This window comes from Aegilops tauschii, chromosome 5, assembly GCF_002575655.3.
Source record: "Aegilops tauschii subsp. strangulata cultivar AL8/78 chromosome 5, Aet v6.0, whole genome shotgun sequence".
Lineage (NCBI taxonomy): Eukaryota > Viridiplantae > Streptophyta > Magnoliopsida > Poales > Poaceae > Aegilops > Aegilops tauschii.
The window spans coordinates 544,851,123-544,867,219 of NC_053039.3; the positions used below are offsets into that span (position 1 = coordinate 544,851,123).

Consider the following 16,097-nt stretch of genomic DNA (forward strand, 5'->3'; position numbering starts at 1 on the left):
GCAATTCAGGCACCGACTCATGACGCTCAAACCCTGAGTAGGCACCAGTATTGAGAAACTGTTGAGTTTCATCGTCATCCTCATCCCCATCTATGGCGACATCACCAGCGACTAATGGAGCCTCTTCCTCACCCCATCCGCTATCACCCAGCACGACAGCCGACGCTAATTGGGTAGGTGGGCTGTTGATTTTCATACCTAACTGCGTGCTCGTGGGTGTGCTCCCGGCCGCCTCCAGACGAAGCAGACTCTTTGGCCACAACAGGACCCACCCATTGCAATCACCAAGCCACCGCGGGGTCTCTTCGTCATCCCCCTAGTACCGGAGGAGCCCAATTCTCGTGGCCCGGTTTGACACTGGCCACGGAAACCTTGAAGACGTCCGGGGGGGTCGGTCGGCCGTGGAACAATGGTTCCTTCGGCTTCATTATCGTCGCCTTCCCCACGTCCACCTTCTGGTCGCCGATGGTGTACAATATGGTGCACGGGGTTACGTCGCCGATGGTTCCTTTTTGTTTACGATCTGATGTTTCACCCTTGCTTTCCAGGCGGCCAACGCGTCGCTAAACTTGGTCATGGCGTGTTTGTTTATCTTCTTCATTTGCCGGGTCCTTATCTGGATCTCTATAATCCTTTTCATTATGGCCCGGGAACAAGAATATCTGGTGCAGCTTCTTTAGGAGGGAGGGCCTCATATTATCTATCTTCTGTAGTTTCTCATCATTGATGGTGGCGGTTGTCCGTACGATGCAGCCTATTTGATTGCCGTAGCACGATCGCGCTTCCTCGGGCGCTATTGGCTTAAAAATGCCGTCGTCCATCTCCGTGACCACCAGTCTAGTAGTCATGAGCTGGTTTGGGCACCGTGGCCTCTTTGCTTTCGGTTCTAGACCGGCTCCGCTAGTCTCGGCGCCGGTGGCGGCGCCGGTCTCGGCACCGGTGTCAGTCTCATCGCCGGTCTGCATGTCGGTATCAGTCCCCGATGCGACAGGTGGGCCCAGCAACAACATCCGTTGATCGTCGGCTTCCCTCAAAAATTCGTCTGCCGCCAGGTAGACGTCGTCGCAATCAACATAACCCTGTCCTTCATCGTTGCTAGCCATGTTTCCTACGACTAAATCTAGTGAATTAATTCTAGACATAATAAAATGAATAATGACATAAAAAGGCATATGTTTTGCAGGAACGTTGACTCCTTCTCGGTGCGGCAAATCCCGGGCACTCGATATGTCCTAGTTTGTAGCACAAGTCATGCCGAAATTCATGGAAAATTTCGGCATGACCTTTGCTAAAAAATTGAAAAATCGAGCACCTGAAATTTGCCGGAACGGAAATGAATCAACTTTCCGGCAAAATATAGGCCACTCGGCTTCATTCCCTGGAAACAGTGTTCAAATATCCATCTTCGACACCGCAACACATGTCCAAATATACACGAGCAACCACATGTCCAAATATACATGTCCAAATTTCACAAGCTAATTAAAAAACTAAGTGTAGAAGAAAATTCATTTAACTACTAATAGAACGAAATTCAGTTAACTTTAGTGCTCTATAATGATGAAAGAAAAAAATTCAGTTAACTACTAATTTCATTCATTTAGGTTATTCATTTAACTTCACCTAATTAACCTATTGTACCACTACTACTAGCAGCACTACTAACCTAATTAACCTAGCAAAACCCTACTGCTCTAACTAAAAAACATCTAATTAACATCTACTAGTACCACTACTGCCCTAACCTAATTAACATCTACTAGTATCACTATATACTACTAGCAGCACTGCTACAACATTTTCTTCATTTTTTCTTTAAAAAAAACATCTATGAAAACAAAAACCCTAATTAAACCTACTGCCCTAACTAACTTTTGCTGTAAACCAAAATTTTTGCTCTAAACTAAATTTTTTGCTATAAACTAACTTTTGCTCTAAATTAATTTTTGCTCTAAAATGCAGAGAGAGAGAGGAGGGGTGGGGGGCTTACAGAGAGGGGAGAGACGGTGGCGGGGAGGTGCTCGGCGACGGTGGCAGGGGCGGGGAGGGCGGGCTCGGGCGGCGGTCCTGGGCGGGCGAGGGCAGCGGTGAGGTCGAGGGCGGCGACGGTGAGGTCGAGGGCGGCCTCGGGCGGCGGCGGTGAGGCTGAGGGCGGCCTCGGGCGGCGGTGGTGAGGATGAGCGCGCCTCGGGGGGAGACGGTGAGGTTGCGGGTGTCGACGCCGGCAGGAGACGGCGGCGAAGTGGGGCGGCGGCGAATTGGGGAGATGGTGGCGAATTGGGGAGACGACGACGAAGTGGGGCGAGGGATTTGGGGAAGAAGTGGTGGCCGGGGGGAGGGAAACCGCTGGTTAAGTGAAACATAACGGTAGCGCGTTACTGAAAACACGCTATAGCTAAGTTAGCTATAGCGCGTTTCAGTAAACGCGCTACTGCTATGCCTTCCTCCCTTTTCCCCTTGTCATTTATTTTTCTTTACATTTTATTTTTTCCCTTTCACCTTTTTCTATTTCCATTTCCATTTACTTTTCTATTTGTTTTTCATTTTATTTTATTTTCGTTAGCAGTAGCGCTTTACACGTAAACGCGCTGCTACAACAATATTAGCGGTAGCGCGGTTTCCGAGACCGCTACCACTATGTGTAGCCTATCGGTTTAGTGGTGGGAATTTTAGTAGTAGCGCTTTTATAGTGAGACGCGCTACTGCTATATATGTATCTGCAGCGTGCTTATTCTGCACGCGCTACTGCTGTGTAGCAGTAGCGCGCTTTTTTAACAAGCGCTACTGCTAAAGTTCTGTGTATAAGGTTTTCCTTAGCAGTGTGTAGCCATCATGACACATGGTTATGTCACCCCAATAGCGTGTGATGCCACATACATTGCACACGGCTAACCAACCAAAAACAATGTGCAATGAGCCAATGATACACATATTGCACACGGGCGGAGATTGTAAACGGTGCCAGATCCAATTTTAAGCATAGTAGGCTTCCCCTAAAAAATGAAGCCCCGCAATAAAAAAAGCATCCAAACCTGAGCATTCAAAGCACAATGCCTATACATTTCACATTTAAAAATCAATCTACACTCGAAGCATCATCACCATAGTCTTCAACCATCTGACAATCTAAGCATCAACTCTCACATTGCATACAAGCATGGACAGAGCCTGGAATTCAAGGGGTCCATGAAAGAGAGAAAATGTTGAGGGAGGTAAACGTATAAATTAGATTATTTCGAGTTAACAATTTAGAGGTGCTTTTGAAAGAATCAGCATGAGGAGAGCCATGACCCTTGATGGCGCACCATGGCTCCGCCCTGCATACAAGTCAAGTGCAAAGTAGCATTCGTCTTCATGCTTGATTATGCTTCAATCCTTGTCCTTATCCATGTTAGGTCCTTTACTTCTAAGCAATGCAAACAAACTAATTTCTCAAAACTTAAATCTCTACTTCTAAAGGGGAGTTGGTAGTCCCGCCTTACTCCCATCAACCCCTCGGCAAACTCGATATTACGCCCACGAGCATCATACAGACGAACTTTCATTGAAGCGTAGACAAGTTGGGCCGGTCCATTTGACGCGTGCATTAACTCAAGCAAATTGGCACTTTTCCAAAACTATGTCATGCATTTAAATCATTCAAATCAAATCTTAACAAAATCTCAACTAAATCCATACTTGTTTACTATTCAAATCAAATCTTACCAAAACATTAACTATAATCAAAGTTGTCCGGGCGTGCAAGCATTTTTATTTTTTTGTTTTTTTGTATGTTTCAGTATTTTTGGCTTCTTTTTTTATTTAATTTTTCTATGAGCAACCTATTATTTTGTGCTCGGCATACTACCAGAATAGACACTTCCCCAAAACAAAATCCAATTAAATTGACACTTTCCCAAAACAAGGTCATGCATTTACTCAATCAAATCTAAACAATATCTGAACAAAACAAAACTTTCCTCGCCTTCCACTACTCATACCTAGAAGGCCAAAACAAATCAAATCTTACCAAAACATTAACTATAATCAAAGTTCGCCGGCCCATTTGACGTGTGTGCGTGTTTTTTTGTCTTTTTTTCTAAGTTTCGTTTTCTGGGTTCCTTTTTCCGATTCATTTTCCGTGACCAACCTATTATTTTGTGCTCCGCATACTATCAGAATTGACACAGACCTATACACTATGGTGAGGTGCTAGCATCGGCTCCATTCCGGTTAAACCTCCCCACCGATTTTTTTCTATCCCACCAATTTATTTAAATAGTTTTTAGCCCATTGATCTACTTAATTAATTTGGTTTTTATCTGCCAAATCTACACAAATCATGTAGACCGATCTTCAGTATACATGTAAAGAAATCAAATCACGGTGATCTCTAATCAATCTTTACAATCCAAATCTATGGGAAAAAAATCAATGTTTGATAACACAAGGCAACATTTATGGAAAGGAATCAATTACATGTCTATAATCTCTCTCTATGTTACTAAAGGGCAATCTATTGTTAAATAATAATCTGTAGTAATCCTCGTTTGTACCCACGACTCCCACCGATCGAAGGGATACCGCACCATTTTTTTAGGGAAACTTTTACCATCACCCGGCGGATCGCGGGGTCTGCGTCCGCCACCTCCCCTACCTCACACGTGTCCCAGTGAGATTCCACACACTATCCTTTGTCGAACGCGCTTCTGCAACAGAAGCTATGTTTCTGAAACATATATAGCGTTGCAATGGTCTACGACGGGTCTACGTTTTGTAATAAAATATCTCTTACAAAATTTTTCTGCAAAAAGACCTCGGTTGCAAAAAAAAATTGCAACAAAAACTCAGTTGCAAAAAATGCAACAAAACAACTGTTGCAGAAAAATTCTGCAACAAGACCTATGTTGCAGAAATAATCCTGCAACGAGACCTGTGTTGCACAAGTAATCCTGCAACAAGGCATGCGTTGCAATAATGAAGGCACGTCCGAGCGCTCGATGCGGCACATATCACATATCTAATGGCTCGCGACCCGGCTGATCTTCAGCCGGCGGATGCGTAGCACGCCCCTTTTTTTATCGTTTCCCTGCCATCAGGTTTACTGATTTTTTTGGGGAAGTGTCAATTCTGTCTCTCTCTCTTCAACGGCCGATTCCCCTCCGTGTAGGGATCCTCCTACAAAATGAGGTTGCGCCTCCGCCGCTCAACTCCTCCCCGCCCCTTGACTAGGGTTTCTATATCAAGTTGCCTCCACCATGAAGGGAAGGTGCGTCGTGGGTTTTTTTGTGTGTAGGGCCAGCGTGTTGGAGATAACATGCGGATAGTTCGGACAACCACATTTCTCCACCGCATATGGTCTGGATTTGGGGGATCCCGACCTGTTCAAATGATTGAATTTTGGGTGCCTGTTGGGCACTCGTACACGCCATGACATACGTGCGAGAAATGAGCTTCAACCCTAAAGATGATCTTAATCATTTATTTGATTCATTTATATGCATTATAACCCGTACAACGCAGAGTCGTTCTACGAGTATGTTTAGCTGCGGGGGTGTAGTGTAGCGGTGGTATGGTATGGATGTCCTAGTCGGAACGAAAAGGAAGCACTGAGGATCGGAGAGAAAGGTCAGAAGGAGATGGCTGTAATTCGTGAGAAGGCGGGAGGACCACACTGAAATATGCTCTACTGGATAACTGCAGCAGCATATCCTGCATCCAGCCGAAGCCGACGTGGCACAGTGAGGGCGCAACCACCTGCACGCCCACTCCGCGAGCCCTCCCACCGCCAGGTGGGCCCGCTCCCCGCTGCTCTTAGCTAGTCCACTTGGCCCGCCGGCCGGGGCACTCATCAGTTACTCTCGCAACCCGACGACCGCCGCCGCCCCCTCCCCTCCCATCGCGCTCGCTCCCCGGGTGGGAGGATTCCCGACCGGCGACGACCGCGCCGCCGCCCATGGGCCCCGTCCGGCTCGCCCTCCTCCTCCTCCTCCTCGCCGCCGCCGCCGTCGTGCTCGGCCCCGGCGGCGGCGGCGAGGCGGTGTACATCCCGTACAACACGTCGGCGGGGGTGGTCAACGGGAAGCTGAACGTGCACGTGGTCCCCCACACCCACGACGACGTCGGCTGGCTCAAGACCGTCGACCAGTACTACGTCGGATCCAACAACTCCATCCAGGTTCGAATTCCGCCGCTCGATTGTCGCCGGGCTTCTGCGAGATTTTTTTTCTCCCCCCTTTCCTCCAGATTTGTTACCCTTGTTTTGGTGTAGATTCATTTACGTTTCCTTTTGCCGTCAGACTCTGTGCATAGCGTTGAGGCTCAATTCGGGTCTTTTTTGGTCGCAGAATGCCTGCGTTCAGAACGTGCTGGATTCGCTCGTGCCGGCGCTGCTCAAGGACGAGAACCGCAAGTTCATCTACGTCGAGCAGGTAAGGAGACCGTCAATGTTCGCTAGACAATCTGAAAAGCTCGGAGTTCTGGAATTGGGAGGTTGCAGAGCACTGTACAACAGTTACCTGTAACCGCTCTGCTGCTTTACACCCGTTTCATGTCTGTCAGAGTATTATAGGAATTCTGTCCCCTGCTGTCTGCCCTGGATCTATCGGCCTGTCATACTAATTTTCCTATGTGTTTCCGGAATTGGAGCTGGACCAGCAGTTCTGCATCAAAATAGAACGGATGGTGTTACAATGTGGGTTCATTTTTGGGTTCTATATGCTGTGATTTATCTTCAGTGACCGTTTATGTATGGTTGGTTGCAGGCGTTTTTCCAGAGATGGTGGAGGCAGCAGAGCGACATGATCAAGGATACAGTGAAGGGGCTCGTCAGCTCCGGCCGGTTGGAGTTCATGTATGCTGGCTCTTTGAACAACTTTCCTTTTTAGGCTGTACTAGCAATCATGTCTATGCTCTATAACTGATTGATGGCATATTACTCCTTGTGATGTTGCAGAAATGGGGGTATGTGCATGCACGACGAGGCGACTGTGCACTACATTGACATGATCGATCAGACTACGCTGGGGCACAGGTTCATCAAGGAGGAGTTTGGTCAGATTCCGAGGATTGGTTGGCAGATCGATCCGTTTGGGCACTCTGCAGTTCAGGCTTACCTCCTCGGTGCAGAAGTAATTCACTGTATCCATTTTATTATGTCATGCTTTCAGATTTTGTGTGACTTTTTTTTTCTTATGGTCCACTGTTACTTCCGTGTACATCTCATTTGCATGATAAGATGAGTTTCACACTCAGGATGCTGACTTCTATACCATTATGGTAGGCTACCTGTCATCACTGGTTACAGTAATACCTGAACGTTGAGATGTGGTACTGTTGGTTCATAGAGCATGCGTAATAGGAATGCCAAGGGCTATGCTCTCAAGAGTGAAGTGATTGACTGCACTTCTTGACCACCTAACACAACTAAATAATTTACACAACTCAGTCACTTCATTGAATTTTCAGCTACGCCTACAGTGTTTTGACAAACATGTCAGACTTGTCAGCGTAGAGATGGCTGCATAAACATTTAGTTGAGAAAGGTGACTCATGTCCTATTAGGACTTGGAGATGTATGACTAGGGATTTCTATACTAATTTAATCTCTTAGAGACTTTTAGTTTCGTTAGAGGAGAAGTTGGAGAATATGTGTGGGACAATATATAACCATTAGGTATGGCCATAGTTAGCAATCTGAGAGGTCAAGATCTCATCCAAAGTACGGTTAAGAGTGCAAGAATGGATTAAAGACTAGGTTATTCGTTAGCACTAGATTCTTGTATAGGGCATGGACCCAAGGCAAATTATTTGAAAGGTTGTGAGGGAGTGATAATCCCCTGTACTTGTTCAAGGTTATACTTAAATAATGTGTGGCCATTTCCCCAAATCTTTCCTCTCTTGCCGTGATTGTTTTGTCTCTGCTATTCTTATTCTCTCTACAAGATCCATCTTTTGCTCTTGACACAATACAACCTTGTCCCAAGCTCACAGCCTTAGATTGGATATATGGCTACTGTGCATAAGAAGTATACTAGTGTAACACATTTTACCGTCTTTCAGGTAGGATTTGATGCCTTATATTTTTTCCGGATTGATTACCAAGATCGTGACACGAGGAATGGGACAAAAGAACTCGAGGTTGTATGGAGGGGCTCCAAGACCTTCGGCTCATCAGCTGATGTAAGTAGTATTTTCCTTTTCCGTAATGTAACATACAGTGAATCATTCTGATGATCTAGCGTAGACCTGCACTGCGACGCACCCATGGGGGTCTTAGCAGTATTTCTCGCTGCGAGTGGTCTGCACCGCACTGAGGTGGCATGCTCCAAATAAGAACCATGACCATATATATTGTAACAGTTTCTTTATTGTCAATGAGTATGCAGCACTCCTGCCAGTTTTCTCACAGAACAATCACTTTCAAGTCCGTAAAGTTTGGTAAACATGTTTCATATGTAATGACGGGAAATCTGCTCATTTTCTTTTCAGATTTTTGCTGGCATCTTCCCAAAAAATTATGAACCACCACCTGGTGAGTTTTATTTTGAAGTCGATGATACTTCCCCTGTTGTCCAGGTAAACTAATGAGAACTTCAGATATGTTAATTTAATCAACACCAGGAATAAACCTATTCTTCATTACTTTTGTCTATGTAGGATGATCCCCTTCTTTTTGATTACAATGTTGAACAACGGGTGAATGATTTTGTTGCTGCAGCGCTGGCACAGGTACAGTAGGGTCTCATATATGTCCATACTTTTACGCTGGTGCATAATTTGCCCAGTTATATGCATTGGATGAAAATCCATTGTCTACAAATTTCTTATTTAATTAGAATGGCCATCTGGGTTGCATTCACAAGTTCATACCTAACACTAAAAATGCGGCTTCAGATTTCTATGTTACTTCGACCTTAGCATTTCATGCTGAAAATTTAAAGGATGCAACAGAAACGTCCCGACAGGTAACACTGTCTGTCCTAAACCCGTGTCCGCCATACCGCTGAGTCGCGTGGCTTGTGGAGAGTATGATAGCGAGGCCGATCGGACAGCGCGCACGTGGTTCTACCAATAAGCCAAATACAGACCGTTCTACAAATAGATTTCCGTTATCTAAACCGCATCATTTCATACTTAAAGTTGTTGTTCTATTTGGTAGTACAGGTGTTCATTGTAATATATACTCTTTATTTCTTTTCTTTTTGTAGGCAAATGTTACAAGGACAAACCATATCATGTTTACAATGGGAACAGACTTCAAATATCAATACGCAGAAAGTTGGTTCAGACAGATGGACAAATTAATTCATTATGTGAACAAGGTAAAGGATGAGCCTAGAATAAGGCGAACAATACTAGATCTTCATGGCATATATTTTTGAAAGATATAATTATGCTTGTTTGAAACAACATATTTAAGAATATGGTCAAATGGTACTTTGAAGGCCATAAATGTCCTAAACTACTTGTATTGTGAATCGGTGGGTGTATTTCTTTAGTAACTTAGAAGCACTACTTAATCATACCTCGTGAGCTATCACCATCATGATTGTTTCAGTTATGGATCATGCAATACGTTTGAAATGTTTCAGTCTTCTCACACTAATATATGGGAACATTTCGTGGGATGCATTTGGTTTTTTTCTTGTGTCATATAATTGGATAAGGACATAAATGCTTAAGAAAATGGTCCATGCCTTTCTTTTCTTGTTATTGATACAAGTTGATTTTATTTGAGTATTTTAAATCGGTAAATAAGTAAATAGTGCTGAAATTTTATCTAAGATAGCTATTAACACATTATAACTCACCATGCTTGTTCTGTTTGATTATACCACAGGATGGCCGTGTGAATGCTCTGTACTCCACTCCTTCCATTTACACTGATGCAAAATTTTCTACAAATGAGCCATGGCCTCTTAAGACAAATGATTTCTTTCCGTATGTTCTATCTTATATACATAATTAGTACAATTAACTTCGCTTTTGTACTTTTGTTCCTTCTCATTCGTATGGCTGTGTTTCTTTGATCAGATATGCAGATAACCCCAATGCATACTGGACAGGTTACTTCACAAGCAGACCTGCCTTAAAACGATATGTCCGCATGATGAGTGGATATTACTTGGTAGTTTTACCTACTCTTTTAATGTTTCCCTCTAGATGTCCAACACCATACGATATACTTCCTTTGTCACTTGGTGGAGAGTCGTGCTTAAAGGTCAATATGTTTTCACTTTCAGGCAGCTAGGCAGCTGGAGTTCTTCATTGGGAGAAGCAAGTCAGGTTCCACAACAGATAGCTTAGGAGATGCTCTAGCTCTTGCTCAGCATCATGATGCTGTTACAGGAACAGAGAAGCAACACGTTGCAAATGATTATGCGAAGAGATTATCAATTGGCTATAAGAAAGTAACTTCTCGAGAAAATTGCTGTAATTCATATTTGATGATTTCTTTTGCGATTCGATGGATTGATTTGGTTTGATTCTTGTCTAGGCGGAGGAACTGGTTTCGACTTCTCTCGGTTGCTTGAGTGAGTCAGGCTCAAATTCTCGTTGTTCGTCCCCAACGACAAAGTTTGTGCAGGTTGGTTTGCAGGTTTTCTCTAACTAATTTGCCTTTTCAGTTAAAAATGTGTATTTACTGTTTACTGATCTTTTTTCAGTGTCCTCTCCTGAACATTACTTATTGCCCCCCTTCCGAGATGAACTTATCTCAAGGAAAAAGCTTGGTGAGTTCTGTTCTTAACTCATGCATGGCTCTTTTCAAGATGAAATTTGTATAGGTTTTTATTAATCCATGACACTTTCTTGGAAAGTAAACCCGTGTAACATCTAATATGTTGTTTTCAACTATTTGTTACAGGTTGTTCTTGTGTACAACTCTCTTGGATGGAAACGAGAGGATGTCCTCCGCATACCAGTATGCAATTTTTGTTCCCTAAAAAACAAGATGTTTTGTTGGTCTTTTATTGCTGATTCATCATCCATCCATTCTTTTTATGAATAATATGTGCTTATAAAAAGTGCCACTACCATGAAACTCCCGTACTGTGGAATGAAAACTAAATGTGCCTCTTTGTAAAATTAATAGGTCATGAGTGACTCGATTGTTGTCCATGATTCTGAAGGAAGAGAAATTGAATCGCAACTTCTGCCTATAGCTAATGCCTCATCGCACCTACGGGACAGACATGTCAAGGCTTACTTGGGCACATCGCCTGCTGCAAGTCCTAAGTTTTGGGTTGCTTTTCCTGCTTCGGTAGCACCACTTGGTTTTAGCACTTATTTTATCTCGATCGGAAAGAGATCAGGTGAATTCCGCATCTTTCGTCTTGATATACAACAAAATATAAAGGATTGCTCGAAAGTTTGACAATTACTCTGTTGCATTATATACATTTCAGCATCTATCTCTTCGACATCAACTCTAAATTCTCAGGGAAGTGAAAGTAGGAATCTGCAAGTTGGGCAAGGGCGTTTGAAACTTCAATATGATGCAGCTGGAGCATTATCCCAGTACTCCGATAGCAAGACACAGGTAATTTGCTAATTGCCCAGCATTATTTTCAATCTAAAACGGTTTTACCTCTTGCCTTGCTTTTATCTTTTATACACTAAGATTATCCAGGCTTATCTTCCCTAGCAGCTCATATGTCCATTCTGGTATTGGATATTGAATTTCGCTTTTAGTCTTGCTTGTTATCTAGAATCACCTGTACTCAAGAATCATTAATATATTTCAAGGTCGAAGCAAATTTTGAGCAGAAGTACAAGTATTACCTAGGACAAGATGGAAGCGGAGATGATCCTCAGGTGCACTAGGGATTCTACAAATAGTCTATTTCACCTTAAAAGTAGCAATTACTTACACTGGCATTTGTTTAATTTTTCCTGGACTGTAGGCTTCTGGAGCATACATATTTCGCCCTAAGGGCGTTGTTCCTATCAAAACTGATGGTCAGGTATGAAGAAGGGATCAAAGTATCTCTAAAATACTGAATGGATCAAAGGGACTTTAAAAAAGGTGCATTGTCGATCTGACGAATTTATGTTTCCCACTTCAAGGTTCCTCCCACGATTCTGCGTGGGCCCATATTGGATGAAGTGCATCAGCAGATTAATCCATGGATATATCAGGTTAATCATATGTATACTGCTTGTCTGAACCACCACTCATAAGGATTTACTTGCTTCTTTTTTCTTCCTGATCTTCGTGTTCTCAACGAATTTCTAGCACACATCTTTGTTGCTACAGCAACATGGCGCTATTCGTTTGCAAATTTTGATAGTAACACTATTCGTTCTAAATGATCATATACCTTAGACTCGGTAGATTTACTATTGTCCATTCAACATCTTCTGTATAACATGTGCGGTTCACCTATGATTATGCAGGAATAGCAACATGAACTAAATGTCCTGTCCAAGCCAAAGAACTTACCCCGAAAAGTCCTGACAAATGATGTATCCACAACAATTTTTACTTCTCGTTCCGGCAAACGAATAATCATTAAGTCCTCTTTCCGGACAAGACATACAAAGAGACCCGCCAACTGTCTTTTTAGTGAATCTTTAAAAGATAGATATTGTATTTTTTTTTACAATTTTGGTTAAGTGAGGGATCAAATATGTCGATGAAATGGTTTGAACTATTTACTAGGAAAAAAGGGGTCCCACAATATAAGAGCGTTTTTTGACACTAGTGAGGTTGATAGTGCCAAAATATGGACTTTATTCTTTTTTTTCATTCCTTGTTAATCGACTAAATTTTTTTTTTCTTGATAATTGATATAGCTTTTCTTATCTTTGTGCAGATAACTAGAGTTTACAAGGGAAAGGACTATGTGGAAACCGAGTTCATAGTGAGTGCTGTGTCATTGCACCTTGCATTGATTTCTTCTTGGAGGCCTTCACATTTTGCATGACAATACATTCGCCTTGTTTCTTTTCTGTCATTACATATTTCTAACATCTTATTAATAATTGTTTTTATTCGTAGGTTGGACCAATACCAGTCGACGATGAAAATGGAAAAGAACTTTCAACTGAAATCATTACTAGCATGGCAACAAACAAAACATTTTACACTGATTCCAGTGGGCGTGATTTCATCAAAAGGGTATGATGCACTACCACTAGCACTTGACCCTTTCCCCAGACAAAAAATGTCTATTGTCTTTCTAATAAATGTAGTGAAAGCAAAAAAATAGTTCACAGACAATTGCATTAATGATTCTTGTCGTAGTTTTGAAAGGGGGGAGAAACTAGTGATGTTATAGAGGATAGCTGCAATATAAATTAAGTGTTGCAACAGTGCACAGTTATGCCATCACTTATTTTAGTATATAATATGCCCTTTTTTCTTTCAGGTACGGGATTATCGCTCGGAGTGGAAGATTGAAGTAAACCAACCTGTTGCTGGAAACTATTATCCTGTGAGCTCTTGTTTTCTCTATTACAGTATATTTTATACAAGGAAGCTTAGTAGTATCCTTAAGAAATGGCTTCTTTCATCCTTTTCCATCATTGAGTCGACATCTGAAAGTAGTTAGGAGTTCACTTTGCACTTCCCCTCAGTTTGCACATATTTTGTTTTTGGAGGGTTTTTGGTTTACTTTGTAATTGATATGTTTTTGGTCATTGACTCTACCTGTAGATGAAAACAGATATCTAATGACAGCTAAAGTAGCTCTCTTCTTTACTTATTTAGCATCCTAAGAATAAGACCTGATCTCGACATGTAGTGATTTTATTGTGTAGCTTAGACGAGATGATGTGATCTCGCAGTGCAAAAGGGGACACAAATTTTGACATTTAATGACAGATAAGGCAAGTCTCTCCATTTGGTGTCATACGAGAGGGTTGACATAGGAAGTTGATCATTTAATGACAGATTTAGCCGTATTTGGAGAACTTTGGTAGGCGAGGGGCTATTGGTGATTATGGAGGTCATAAGAAGTTGAACTTTGGAGGATCCAAAGTTGCAAATTATTCTGTAGTTTCACTTATAGATTGTGATGGGGCTGATTTATACACAGATTGATAGATCTGTATTTATTTTCAGATTAATCTTGGCATTTATGTGGAAGATGGCAGCAAAGAGTTGTCTATACTTGTAGACAGGTCTGTTGGAGGTTCGAGCATAAAGGATGGACAAATAGAGCTAATGCTACACAGGTACATGTCACACTCAGAGTTGCACAGTATTTTCTTGCTTCATTCATACTGTTGCAATTTTCTTTTTCTACCTCTGCTTGGTTAAATATTTCCTACTCCTTGTGTAGGAGGCTACTCAATGATGATGGTCGTGGTGTTGCGGAAGCACTAGATGAAAAAGTCTGTTTGGATGATCAATGTGAAGGACTAGTTGTAAGTAATGAATATCTTTCTGACCATGTGCTTTGGATGGAATTCAGAACCAGATGTTGGCATATATCACCAAATCCTGTTGTGCAGATCAATTTGTTCTATTATTTGCAAGCACACAATATGTTGTGCAGAAACATTATCTAAAGCAACTTATTACATTATCAACAGATTGAAGGAAAATACTATCTCAAAATTGACCCACAAGGTGACGGAGCTAGGTGGCGTCGTACATTTGGTCAGGAGCTGTACTCCCCTCTTCTTCTTGCGTTCGCAGAAAAGGTACAGCATAAATTTTGTTGCACTCGTGATCGATCAAACAGTTATTCTTGTCGCATTGAACATGCCCCTACTTGTTTTTCCAGGATGGAGGCAACTGGGGGAATTCACATGTTTCATCATTCTCTGGAATGGATCCAACTTACAGCCTTCCTGAAAATGTCGCGTTGCTTACTCTTGAGGTATGTGTATGTCTATGGAGAATGGACCATTGTTATCATATCTCCTTAAAAAGGGAAAAAAATCGGTATGTACTGGGCAAGAGAGTGCTGATCTGATAACTCTGAGTACCGTACCGTTTATTTTGCAATGTTGCAAGCTAGTTTTTAATCCTGCTGGTTTGAGAGGTTACAAGTAATACCAGCCAGTTAGCTGCAACAAATGTAATCAACACCACAGAATATTGATGAAAATGGTATCTGGATCCGTTTGCTGCGCGTGTTAAAAATACCTATGCGTTGTACAGGAACTCGAAGATGGAAGTGTTCTCCTTCGGTTGGCTCACCTATACGAGGTCTCATACTTTGGTCATTCTCATTTATTTTCTCTCGCTCCAATCAGATCCAGTTTTGTACCTTTTGTAAAACATTGTCCTGTGCATATAGGCTGGAGAGCATAAGGATCTCTCGGCCCCGGCGAGTGTCGACCTCAAGAGGGTATTCCCAGATAAAAAGGTAACCTCCATTAAAATCTACACCGTTTTATTTATTTGATTGGATCTTGATGAATATTCTCACACCCTTCCCAATCCTGATGCTCCAGATCGGCAAGATAATCGAAACAAGCCTATCGGCGAACCAAGAGCGCGCTGCCATGGAGAAGAAGAGGCTGAAGTGGAAGGTGGCAGGGCCTCCCCCAAAAGAAAATGTGGTCCGTGGAGGGCCCTTGGACCCCTCCAAGCTCGTCGTCGAGTTGGCACCCATGGAGATCCGCACATTCGTCATCAACTTCGACCACCGACTCGCCGCACATCCGATGTAAGCGCCATGGCGATGATCGCCGACGTTGTTGTTAGGAATAAGCAACTTGTATTCCCATGAGGTCATAGGCCGATATATATACATGTACAGGTGTGGAACATATGCAGGAAACCCCTTATATAACGGGATAAATACAAAGGGGTACATGACTTATATTATAACTCTAACACCCCTCTCAAACTCATGGTGGATGAACAACATTGAGTTTGGAGAGATAAAGCCATGTTGTGCTCTAGTCTGGGCCTTCGTCAGGAAATCCGCCAACTGCAACTCGGAAGGCACATACTGAAGAGCAATAACCTGATCCTGCACACCAACGCGCACATAGAAAGCATCAACACCAATATGCTTGGTGAGCTCATGCTTCACAGGATCGCGTGCAATGCTAATAGCACCTGTACTGTCAGATAAGAGCAGAGTCGGTGTAGTGACAGAAACACCAAAATCCTGAAGTAACCAACGTAACCAAGTCACCTCTGCCGTCAAAAG

General features: G+C 42.7%; 1 protein-coding gene across 1 annotated transcript; it reads left to right on the plus strand.

The window, feature by feature from the left end:
* The first annotated feature begins 5,631 nt into the window (after positions 1 to 5,631).
* On the plus strand, positions 5,632 to 15,843 carry LOC109767527 (alpha-mannosidase At3g26720). The gene is made up of 29 exons (XM_020326281.4): positions 5,632 to 6,157; positions 6,327 to 6,410; positions 6,744 to 6,832; positions 6,935 to 7,109; positions 8,041 to 8,160; positions 8,470 to 8,556; positions 8,638 to 8,709; positions 9,189 to 9,302; positions 9,821 to 9,921; positions 10,015 to 10,108; positions 10,224 to 10,391; positions 10,478 to 10,567; positions 10,647 to 10,712; positions 10,847 to 10,903; positions 11,075 to 11,294; positions 11,388 to 11,521; positions 11,728 to 11,796; positions 11,886 to 11,945; positions 12,049 to 12,120; positions 12,798 to 12,845; positions 12,983 to 13,102; positions 13,353 to 13,418; positions 14,048 to 14,160; positions 14,268 to 14,352; positions 14,521 to 14,631; positions 14,715 to 14,810; positions 15,095 to 15,142; positions 15,234 to 15,302; positions 15,391 to 15,843. Exons 1-29 carry the CDS (start codon positions 5,936 to 5,938, stop codon positions 15,607 to 15,609), a joined length of 3,069 nt encoding a protein of 1,022 aa, XP_020181870.1. The 5' UTR covers positions 5,632 to 5,935; the 3' UTR covers positions 15,610 to 15,843.
* Positions 15,844 to 16,097: the final 254 nt, after the last annotated feature.